This window comes from Acartia tonsa, chromosome 10 (genome assembly GCF_053477335.1).
Source record: "Acartia tonsa isolate MP-2025a chromosome 10, ASM5347733v1, whole genome shotgun sequence".
Lineage (NCBI taxonomy): Eukaryota > Metazoa > Arthropoda > Copepoda > Calanoida > Acartiidae > Acartia > Acartia tonsa.
The window spans coordinates 13679058-13691900 of NC_137269.1; the positions used below are offsets into that span (position 1 = coordinate 13679058).

General features: G+C 29.6%; 1 protein-coding gene and 1 long non-coding RNA gene across 2 annotated transcripts in view; both read left to right on the plus strand.

Annotated features, from left to right (window-relative positions):
* Positions 1 to 253: 253 nt before the first annotated feature.
* LOC145330482 (uncharacterized) lies at positions 254 to 880 on the plus strand. Its single transcript, XR_013883416.1, has 3 exons — positions 254 to 366; positions 437 to 618; positions 778 to 880. It is a non-coding gene; the product is annotated as an uncharacterized LOC145330482 (long non-coding RNA).
* Positions 881 to 4466: 3586 nt separating this feature from the next.
* The window catches only part of LOC145330443 (gamma-aminobutyric acid receptor subunit beta-like), a 68193-nt gene continuing 59816 nt past the window's right edge, over positions 4467 to 12843 (plus strand). The window contains exons 1-5 of the mRNA XM_080175077.1: positions 4467 to 4989; positions 8142 to 8188; positions 9626 to 9756; positions 10899 to 10980; positions 12645 to 12727. Of these exons, the coding sequence (XP_080031203.1) occupies positions 4929 to 4989; positions 8142 to 8188; positions 9626 to 9756; positions 10899 to 10980; positions 12645 to 12727 (404 nt within the window). The 5' untranslated portion in view covers positions 4467 to 4928. The remainder of the gene's footprint in view (positions 4990 to 8141; positions 8189 to 9625; positions 9757 to 10898; positions 10981 to 12644; positions 12728 to 12843) is intronic.

Consider the following 12843-nt stretch of genomic DNA (forward strand, 5'->3'; position numbering starts at 1 on the left):
GTGTAGAAGGAAAGCTGAAAGGTATTAATATTTAGACTTAAATTATTACAGGGTGCTTAAGTGTTCTTTCTGGTTTTTTTTTAATTAACCAAATCAGTACTATAACTAATTCAACCTCAAGATTTATTAATTATTTTAATTAATTATATTTATCTAACTTTTTGTTAATAGCTATAATTATACTTTTAGTTATATTATAGTTTTTATGTTTTTAGATGATATTATACCGAAAGTTGGCTGTCTGCCTCCTATATTTTCATCTGCAACTAATATCACTTGTACTGGAATATTTAGAAACCAAACTGCTAAACAATATCTTATGGGTCCTTTTTATGAATCTATTGTTAGTTATTTTTACTCCTTCAGGTAAAGTTCACATAAGATATATAAGATATTCCTTATTTTCTTATTTAAGTTCCTTATACTGACTTTTTAGTGATAATTATATGGAACAAGCTTGTTTGAAACCATGTAATGAAACAATATCAACTATAACTCTAAAAGGAGAAACCAAAACAGAGGCAAGCTTTGCTGTAATCTTAGAATTTGGAAACAAAGCTAAACTCACCAGAAAAACATTGTCTTATGAACCTTTAGATCTTGTGGCTGATATAGGAGGTATTTTAATCACAACTCATTTATGATTTACTATTTTTTTTTTCATTTATTTCCTTTTAATTTTTCTGCACTGAAGCTTGTCTACATCTGTATTGCATTGAAGTCTATCCAAAAAGATTGTATCAAGTGCAGCAAATTATCATATTGCATCACTTCTAGGTGCCATGGGTTTAATGTTAGGTCTGTCAGTGGTTGGAATATTCAACTTATTTTTGGAATTGTGTCAATTTTTGTCAATCAAGATTCAAGGTAAAAACTTCATTATACAATCAAAGTCTCAATTTTTTAACATTTAACCTTACATAATGATTTTTGTTGAATTTCAAAATTTAAAGTGCAGATTTGTTTATTGATTTTCAATAAAAATTACTTACAGCAGCTACTGACCGAATTGTGACATTTAAAACATTTAAATGCCAAACCATATGTAGGATATTTTTGTTCACTCCCACTTTTTTAGAGGACTTTAAAAAATCTTAAAAATTTGAATGATTTATTTATATAGATCTGATACTCTCTTTCAAGCACTCAACTGTGTAAATTTAACAACAATTTCAAAAATATATATTTAAGAAAAATTATAAAGATTTTCAAATCTTGGGCAGAAAATAGTGTATTATCACTTCCAACATATGTAAACGAATATCAAATTTTTAAAATAACAGATTCGTACTATATCAAACTGTCTCTTTTTGCTCCATTTCATGATTCAACCCTCGACTCTCATGTTTCCTTTTTTTTTGTCTTTTTGTGAATTTGAAAATACTGACACACAAAAAAAACATAAACAGATGTATTTTTTTATGGATATAGGAATATGTCATTTTATGAAATATTAATCTTCGTCGGACAAACTGTAAAATATTCTTTGAAATTAAAAATCTTGAAAATCTGGCCTCAGCCGCGCATACGCCTCAACTTAAAACCCATTAATGGAACAAATTTTTTTTTGAAACGATGGATTGTCTGTTTAGGAACATTTTTGGACATCCAGCTGAATTTGTAAGTTAAAATATGACGATTTTACCGAGGCTTAATTGCGGCTGACGCGTGGCTGCCGAGCCCTGTTGAAAACATTTTTACCTATTTCTCTGATTTTTAGAGCCGAAATATCAGAACTAAAATTAGCTGTCAAGTAATATAAATAATATTTGTTGATTTGTGATTTAGATTACGTTTTTTTTATTTCTTTGTTTAAAAAATGGAATAAAGTTTTTATATAAAATCTTTTTTCTACATGAAACCAGAAAGATTTAACAAGGATGATTACAACTAATAGTAGCGAAGCTTTTAAGAATTCATTTTTAGTTTTGGGGGTCTTTTGCCAAACAAGCCCCTAGAAGGAAAGTCCCAAAATGAAATCTGTAAATGTTACTGAGTTTACAAAAAAAATCAGGTTGATATCTTTAAAAATAAGCTCAGAACTCATATTCTTAGTGTTTTGGGGGGTCTTTTGCTCCACAAGCCCCTAGAAGGAAAGTCCCAAAAAGAAATTTGTAAACATTACATTACAATCTGTTCGGTTATGTTAAAAAAGTTTTCTTTCTGTGTGTTGATATCTCTTTTACTTCTTGAGATAACTACTGTTGGCCGAAGAGGGGGGCAAGAAGGGGCACAGAAGTTTAACTGCCAGTTTTTGCCGGTTTTGGTGCTGGAGGCGCCGATTTTTTTAACTGAGCATAATATCTTAATAAGTTGTAATTATAAGCAGTGAAAAAAGTGACAAAAAAAGATATTTTTTAGGCCTTTTCAAAGGGCAGTTTTGAAATCCCGTTATTTAATAAAAAAAAATTTAAATGCTTAGAGAATGGCTTGGAAGATGAATTTAGGTGTTCTGCATATTTCAAATTAAACACATAAGGCCAAAGATATAATATCCCAAAAATCTTTTGTCAAAGTCTACTCTACACCTAGCGCTGGCGATTTCTATTTTCACGGGTATAAAATGCATGATTTTAGAAAACTGACTGGCGCTATGTGTAGAGTAGACTTTGAAAAAATATTTTTGGGATAATATACCTTTGTCCTTATGTGTTTAAATTGAAATATGCAGAAGAGCTTTAAACCTGCACATTGCTGAGATATTGTTAAAACCGCTGTGCTACCGTTATCTGTTGATATTTTACATGCCTGGCGCTAGGTCGCCAGTAAAGATGGAGAGCTGAAATTTTGTACATGTATTTCTAGGCTCCTAAAGTAACTTTTTAGGTTAGCAGAAGACTGAAATTCGAAAAAGTGTATTTTCATGAAAAGGTCTAATAAAGCCACATATATTAAGAGAAAGAAAAGCGAGTGAAATATATTTAAAGAAATAAAGCAAAGAAAAATAAGAGAAAGAGAGTGAAATAAGACACAAAGACTTAAAAGTAGATACTAATAAAAATAACTGTTAAATAATAAAGTATTTCACTTATTCTTTGACACACAAAAAAAAGATAATAAAAATATTTTAATAAACAATGAGTAAATTACAATAATCATTATGAAAGAAGGAGATGTCAAAGAAGAAACAGAGAATAAAAAAAGCAGAGAAAAGCTAGAAAGAGAGAGAGAAGAGGAAGGAATAAAATGGAGTGGAGAAGAGAGAACTTGTTGCATCTTAGCCAGCAAACCACTAACAGAGTTTTAAACTAAATTTGCGGGAGAAACTTTAGTCAAATTTATAAAAAAAAAGTATCAGTTTATACTTTGTATTTGCCTTTTTTTTTAATGAATAATACTTGTTTTAAACAAACCTAGGGCAAAATAGGAAATAATAAACTTTTTTTTTAAATTCATGAAGGAATCTTCCTATATTTTGGGTGCAATGAATGCTGTATACCGTGGGAGGAGAACATTTTTAAAGGCGGGGAGGGGGGAGGGTATGCGGAGTAAGTGAGTTAGTAGATATCGAGCTCGAGATGGATATCATGAAAAATTTACTAACTAATATTACTTTCAAGTTGTAATGGACATTGCAAGTCGACTTTGTATAACAAATAAATCATACTTATATTTTCATTCCATATGTAAAAGAAACATGATATGTGACTGTCTGTATGTCTATATCAAAGGATATCGCTAACCTCTGAACTGATATGGTTTTCCTGTACAGTTTAGCTTTTCACAAGTCCCGAAAAGGTTTATAGCAATTTTTAGAAAGTGTTATCCTTCAAAGAATTGTTGAATCATGAAATTTTTCCTTTTCTTTTTTTAATTATTAGGATGTGGTTGATTTCCCTTCCCTTCCCCCCATCTCAAGTACCCCTGGAGGCTTTTTGGGGCTTTTAGGGAAAAAAGACACTATTTATTAAAAACCATAGTCAATTAAAAATAAGATAAATTTTAGGAAATTTGAGGAAAATATTGTTTAAAATAATAAATTATTGAATTGTCATAGAAGAAAATCTTTAAACTGTACTTCAATGATTATTTTAAAGTTTGTAATCAGTTAATTTTTTTTACAATTAGAAAAGTCGCTGTATAGCCTCCCATTTACTCTTACTACGTCGTCATTAAGGTTGAGTAAGGGTAAAAATTGGGTGTGTGTAGTTTTATGCTATTATAGTCGATCTTTTCTCTTTACGATTTACCCGTGTTTTGATCCTTCAGATGCCGATGGTTGGATTAATCAACACATCGAAAACATGAAACCTTGGGAGGAAAAAAAATAAGTAAAGGTGCGCATTCTCTCTCTTTTTTCCATTTTCTCTCTCTTTCTTTTACCATCTATCTCTCTTATTTACTTACAAACCACATATTTTTTCTCTTTCCCAATAATTGTTTGTGAATGGGTGGGTAATATATGTCTCCCCTCCCCATGTCTTTCTTTAAAAAATAACTCTTCTAAAATCACCCTTTAGCTTCTTAGTTTTATTTTGTTCTTTGCTTCGCTCATTATGAGTAGTAAAAAAGTGAAAATAAATAAATAAAAAATCAAATGGGCTACTTGTAAAGTTAACAATACTTTATTTTTTTTAAAAAGAAACACAATCAGAATAAAGCTTTTAAAAAGTAAAGAATAGACAGAAAAGTTTTTGTGAAGCCAGCAGCAGTAAAGTTGTAATCATATTAGCTTTTTGAAACAAACTTTTATTAAGTTATCATTCTAGTAGTTTGGCTGAGTGATGGGTTCTGTCACTCAAAAACTAGACAGCTTCAATTACTAACATAATATACTTTAGTTATATGCTAAAGGGAAAATATAACCAGTTAAATTAACAACTCATCAACACATCAACAATGTAATTATATAAGTGTTTTAGAATTTATAATGAAATAAAGACTGTTCAAATAAAGACAATTATAAAACGTGGTGATTTAAAAAAATAATGCATTCATCTACAGCTTTGTGTGTTCTTTTCCTTGTTCAAACATGTATTACTACCTCAGGTATTTAAATTGAAGAAAAAAATTGTATTATTATCTTTAAACTATAAACAAAAATTGGTTCTTTGTCAAGTTAAACTCGTATTTTTCAAAAGGTTCTTTTTAATCTATATTCTAGTTGATAGAAAAGGCCAACATATTTATTCAGTTATAGGTTAGAAGTAAAATTCAAGTACATACGTCATTTGATTTTTAATTTTTAAAAAAATACCACAAATAATCAAAAGTATCCAATATTAGGATATAAGTATTATATAACGGGGCCCAGAGATAACATACAATTTACAAGTTACAATTTATTTTAGAGATTATTTTTCTGATTAGAACATCTGCATTAAAAATTACACTATTTTTTGTTGATAAAATAACACGAAAATTAAGTTAATCTTTAGATCATCAAAAATTAAAATAAACTAAAACCACCAGGGTCAGAAATGTAGTAATCTTTTTACTATGTACTATGTATTGTTTATCTAAAATTCAAAATATTTCAATAAAATGATATAAAAATAGCCTTACCCGATTTTTCATAATTTTAGAAATATTCTTTTTCTTTGCAAGTTACAGGATTCATAATCCACAGGTTAAAAGCTCTGAAATAGTAGAACAAACGAACATTAACACTTATTGTAAAAGCCACTTAATATCTTAGGGGCACATTAACTTATGTATATTTTAATTTTCATAAGTCAAAATAACATTCTCAATGTTTTTTTTATATAAATCAAAACAGTAAGGAATATTCTATAACAATTAAGATAATAAGATTTTTCAATTTAAAGCATTGAAAATACAATTGAAAATCTAGACATCATAATAATATGAATTCCTTTTTTTAAATTCATTGTCAGTTTTTATGCTATGCACAACCTATAGTATTTTTTAAAAACATTGATTCATCAAATCAATAAAAGTTTAAATATTTGTCAATTTTCTTGACCTCTTTTTCGTTATCTACCTAAATAAAAAACATTTTTCTTTACGGCGCAGTTAATGGCTTGACATCAACTTTATTCTAATAAAAAGATTATTTTTTCATAAAATTAAAATTTCCCTCTGTCTAGTATGGTCTCTATTGATAATATATTTATTCCCTTAATAATTATGCACGATTTAAATAGCGTAATTTTTCTATAATCCTTATTGTGAACAAGTTATGATATCATAAGCGAAGCAATTCTATAGTCAAGTCCTAAAAATGTATGTTTGCCCTAAAACAGAATCATGTATCTAATCAATTTTGCAAAAAAAAATCATGCCATTTAATTCTGACACTCTAGAAGAGTTGATGTACGTATGTCTTAACGTCTTAGAGCTTTGCTTTTATAAATGTTGTCATCCTTGTTCCTTGTAAAAACAAGATATCTGGTTATCGCGTCATATATTTAAATTTTATTCTACAATAGCCAAAGGATACAGTTACAACAACAAAAATATTTGACTAAAGTTTATTCTTCAAAAGACGATTACAAATAAATTAAAATCATCATAAACCACAAAAATGAAATTATGTTATTTATATTTATCACATCGTGTTATAGTCAGTTGCCCGCATTTTAGATATTAATTCCAGTTTTTTAAAACAAAAGTGGCCGAAGGTCATGCTTTTTGTTTTAATATTCGTCAAAAATTGTCTATAATATGATTAAGTATGGCTTTAAACCAGTTTGGGTTTGAAGTCATACTGTAAGAGATGTTTAGATAAAAAAAATAATTATCGTCAATTTGACTTTGGTAAAGCAGTCGATGATATGTCTTCTTGTGAATACTACCTTGAGTTGTGCAATTTTTAGATGTCTGCCTGGCATCTTTACAAGTATTCGGCTTCCCCCTATGGCCGATTGACTAACTTCTTTCAACAGAATAGTAGTATACCATTTTTATGATTTAGGCTATTAGAATGTCCCTAGAGTCAATTAATATTAGTTTATATGTAAAATGACAACCTTTTTATATTTATATTTTTATTTGATATTAATATAGAAAAAAAAAGGATTTGTACACTACAAATATAATTTGTTTCGAAGCTAGACAAAGTGTCCGAAAAATGAGCCGTGTGACGTCATAAAAAGGAATTATGGGAGGAGAAGTGGGCAAGGAATCCCCTTTAAAAAAAGATGGATCTATTGACGTTACAAGGCTCGTTTTTTTCGATCAATATAACTCCTCTAAAAATTATGATTTAACTGTTTTTGAGATCTAGATGGACATATATACTTCTCTATAAAAAAGATACAAATGTTTTTATTTAAGAAAATTAAATTGTGTCCCAGAGGCAAAAATTAAAATGTAATATGTCACAAACTTTAATTGTAAGGATGAAAATTTTAAATGGGATTAAAAGTACTTTAACACAGGGAATGAGAGTACTTGGGACTAAAAATGCTGACCACAAAAGTAAATAAACTCGTCCTGCTATTCATTAGCTTACAATCTTTTGTGGCTAAATATTTCATCTTATCGGGTTGTGATCGAACAGATTATTTAAAAAAAAAACTGTGGTTAAATGTTTAGGTTATAAAAATTGTTTTTACTTAATTAGACTGTTAAAAAACATGTATAACAAAAGAAACTAATCAATGAATAAATAAAAAGATAAATTGTAATTATGATTATTAAATGTCAATACATTACAATTAATAAAGTCATTAGCATATGAAATTCATGGATTTTTTATAATTTGTCTTCATTTGGAAATTAAGTCTAACTTTGCATGTAAATTATTCATAAATGATAAATACTTTTATTTATTTTTTTATTTATACAATATATGTACATGCCTTGTTTTTATATAAATTAATAAACATTGTTTTAGTAGCGAAGCTACTCTATAATTTGAAATGTCCGTCTGTCCGAATGTCTTAGTTTGGGGAAAACGTGATTTTCTCAGCTCCTATAAAAGATATACAGCTGAAATTTTAGTGAAGATTCCCATTATATATGCCCATCTAATATATACATTGTTTTGTCCATCTGTATTGTACATTTTGTTGTATAATAATAAAGGGGGATATATAGTTACACTTCTTAGATCACAGCCAAGAAAATCACCTATAGCAATACGGATTGACAATAGGACTGGCGGACAAACGGACAGTTACAGTAAATGATATAGCAGTTTCGCTAGTAAAATTATATTAATTTTAATATTTTAGATGTTGTGGAGGGCCCAAACATTACACACATCCTAGATTCATTTCAGGTAAAACAACGATTACATCATTAGTATTTTTTAACAATTTAATGGAAAGCAAATTTTCAATATTTCCTTCCCAAAAACCTTTTAATTTTAAAACCTACTGTATCTGTGTACCTATCTATTTTAGGTTGCCCTGATAGTTTTTTTAGTCTGCAATAAAAAAATAACTACTCCGTCCTAAAAAAGTAACATGTCCTTAAACCTTATCCTGTATTTTAGTAGTTTTGCAGCAAATTTACTTACAATTTTGTTTAGATTTATACATTTATATTCTTCTAATTCAGTAATGTTTATTTTATATTTGCAATATGTTCGCAATCAATTTATTTTATTTACATTACAATAAATTATATTGAGGCTTCCAGAAAAACTACAGATTTATTTTCATATATACCTATTCTCAAGATTTATAGGAATTGTAACAAAATATTTAAAAAAAATATGTATCCTAGGTTCAAAATTATCGTTGGAACAGTTTCAGTTCGAAACTATTCTATAAATTTATAAATTCAAGTCTTCCGTCCATCAGTTCGCTTTGTGGGAAATGGAAAATATGATATTATTGAGGATTTATTTGCGATAATTGATCAGTTAAGATCAACGAAGCTATTAGCAATGAGCTTCTTTTGGTCCGTTGTTTGATCAGTAATGTCTATTACTATTTTGTAGATACAATTGTGTTTTACATTTCTTAGCTGCTATATAAGAAAAAGAGCTGTTTTTTTAATGATTCCTTTGCCAATGAGACTCGAGTGACTCGGGAGTCTAGTATATGATTTACTTGTTTGTTATATTGAAAAAATATTAGAACATGAGATAGGTTGTTTTGTGCTTCGCTACTATTTGTTGTTGTCATCCTTGTTTGAATCAATAAACTTGTCATTGCATATGTCACACAACTATCTGAATGATACTAAATATTTTTCTCATTGTTGTTTTCCTTCATCCCTGTGAAAACTGATGTCAGATGATTTGTAAAGTCATTTATAACCAACCCCCAGAGAGAGAGAAAATTTATTTACTTCTACATGTATTTCCTATGTAATATAATTTACTTTTGTTTTACAGGATTAAACATCATTTATTTTACAAATGTTTGCAGAATTCATCAAAATATTTCTTTCTTTATTTTTTCTTAAAGCTAAAATTTATATCTTATCTTTAGCCTAAAATCATAACTGATCGTTCCACAATTTTCAGGGAAGTTTTATATTGGTTCAAGGGAGGTGCATATACATTTATCCTATTCATTTATTATTTGAAAAATTAATTGAATTCATAGAAAAACAAGATACACTTTTTAAGCGAAGCATCTGTATAATCAAGTCATAAAATTTAAACAGTACCCTGTAATTACACAATTTTGCTACAGTGTTAATGTTTTTTTCTGAATTTAGAGCTTTGCTTTTGATGATGTTGTCATTCCTGTTTTTTTTATAGATTGGTTATGACCGGAGGGTGCGTCCCAACTACGGCGGAGAACCAGTTACAGTCGGAGTCACTTTGTTCATTCTTTCCATTGAAGATCTCTCGGAGAAGTTCATGGATTTTACTTTTGATATGTATTTTAGGTAATACAATCTTTATAGGAAGGTATAACGATCTCTGTCTGTCCGTCCGTATGTCCTTTGGTTTCTACGGTTAGTGTTAATGGTCAGATTAGCAGAAAGATCCACTCAGGGTGCGAACTATCCCCTATTAAGGGGTATGGTAACATGAATTATCTCCTTTATCAAATAATCTAAAATTTAGGTTTGGTCAACTTGGGTAATGGGTAGCCCTTTAGGGTAGGGCACCGCAGGCATAAACGCCGCAGGGGTTTGGCATAGGAAAAAAAACCTTCCTCGCCAACATAAAAAGATTCAATTCACTTGTAGGAAGACTGGAATTCTGGGGTAAACTTGTATATTTGATTTTCTGAGAGAATAAACTAATTTTTCTATGACCAAATGGAAGCTATCTTGAAAAGTCTGGACTTTCTTATTCAATGTAGTATTACACAGACAGACTAAACACAAACCTCCTGTAATACTTTTGTTAGATCTCATGCCATGTCTTCTGTTTACTTTTACTTAATTATAATTTCCGCAAAATGACAAATTGGTTCTTTCCCTCAAAGTTCGGAGCATAGAATTCCCCGACCCCCGGTATTTTGTAATAGAAATGAAAATAAATAGAAAGAAGTAGTTTTTCTATTGCGAGGAATATACTATCGGTACCTTGATCCTCTATAGAGCTACCATGTAAAGAAGAAAGAAACGTGAAAAAATAACGAAAATCTACCCTTCCCCCCTTATATTTAACATATTTAAAGTAAGGTGAGTTATGTGCTCGACTAAGTACTTTCAGGGAAACCGCCGACAAACATAATCATCTTATTGTTGACAAAAAATGTAAAGTTAGGAGAACAATACACAACTCGTCTATTGATTGTAATTTTCACAAAACTTTATATCATTTTTATAAACTAGCGTATTCGCCCTAAGAGGTTTGAAGAAAAATTTTTTTTAAAATTATTATGGAAGGGGATTATTTTTTTTTTTTTTGGGGGGGGGGTTAGTCGACCCCACTATTTAAATTTTAGTTTAAAAAGAAAAAAATTAAGGGGGGGGGGTAAGAAAATAGATTATAGATAGATTAACACACCTAAATACTTCGTGAAACATGTTATTGTTATCTTCCATTGTCCTATCCTTGTACCTATGATTTCTAGGCAATTTTGGAAGGATGGAAGGTTGTCCTTCAGAAAGAAACCAAACCTTGACAAGCTGATTGTTGGTGCTGAATATATAAAGGTTTGTTCTCCATAATTACCTGGCAGGGAAAGGACATGGACTGTAAATTAAACTGGAACCCAAACAGTTTTCTCATTTGCTATATCTTTGGAGACTTTTTATCATTTGTGTTGTACAAACAAGCAGTATCCAAACGTTCTACCAATATTTTTAGACTACATGATAGGTAATTTCTTATCATAAACTGGGGTTGTCAAGTTATTGTCCATTGGCATATATGTTAAGATCCCTTCTTAAGTTTAAGCAGAAAAAAAATTAAGAATAAATGTATAAGATAATCATAATAGGGCATGATTGACTATTTAATTTTTTTTAAGTAGTCAATAATCAATAATCAAGTAAGAAAGATCCTAATTATAAATAATTAACATATATAAAGTTTTATATGGTTTTTTTGTGTGTCCTGTGTATACTTTTATTTGCGTATTAAATATTTAGGTGTCAGTATTATAATAAATATTATATCACTTTTCTTTCCCTCTTTCTTTACAAGTAATTCTAAAAATAACAAGGATGACAACATCCATAAAAGCGAAGCACTGAAACTGTAGGACAAACGGACATTAACACTTGTACAGTATCAGAACTGAATAATCATAATATAAATGTATAAGAGTCAAAGCAAAATTGTAAGTAAATTTGTTGAAAAACATTATTAGGACTTGATTATAGAGTTGCTTCGCTGATTACATTATAATTTGTTGTCCCAGAAATTAATATACCAAAAATCAGATCAATCGGATGATTAGGTCACATAAAAATTTGTTCTTAAAAAAGTAAAAAATCAACATGTTTAAAATAGACGTACGGACATTTTGGTGGTGATTATAGAGTTGCCACGTTTTCTAAATTGTACCTAACTATTAAAGGAATCACCATGCAAAATTTGAAATCGATAAGACAATTCTAACATGCCTAAATTAACGAAAAAAGCTATCCGTTACGGACGGACGGACGTACGGACGGACGGACCGACCCTAATTATAGAAAAGCTTCGCTTTTAAAAAGTATATAATCTCCCCCTAATGCAACATATAAAACAAACTTATAACATATCCTTTGATTGTACGGCCTTTGTAGGAAAGTTAAATGATGATAGGCTGTTTAATGGTCCAATTTTGAACAGTATCACTTATTTTCCTTTGTATTTTCTAAACTTGCGTACACTCTTGGAATACCAGGGGATGAAGATGATTAAAGTCCCTCCACAGATTATGACGTCATACGATAGAATAGCCAATGAGAGGCCAGTATACACTGTAATGAACTAATGGTAAAATTTATGCTGGCCTCTCATTGGTTATTGTATCGTATGACGTCATAATCTTTGGAGTGACTTTAATCATCTTCGTAAATTGTACTGGTATCCAAAGTTTCATCGCTACGAAATCTTATTTGTTGTCTAAGAAATTTGATTGAATTATGATTAGTTAGTTTAAAACTAGAAGCATTCAAACTTTCCAACCAATAATTTAATATTCAGAATTTTGCTCGTCATCCTTATGGATATTAATGAATTTATCGTTCAACATCTTATTCCTTCAGATCCCTAAAAATCCTCCAAAATCGGTATAATTCTATGACCATTAGTCTATTTTAGTCCATTTAGATCCCTAAAAATCCTTCAAAATTAGTAAAGTTTTATGACCATTAGTCTATTTTAGTCAATCTGGGTACCAGACACGTTCTTTGTGAATGAGAAGGTTGCTCTGTTCCATCAAGCCACTACTGAAAATCAATTCTTAAGGTAATAAATTATTTATATATCCAAAAACAAGTGAGAAAAAAAGCGGACGGATTACCATAGTTTGAGCTTAGCTTTACTACTACAAAACAATAAAAGTTTGCCGTTTTTTACTCGGG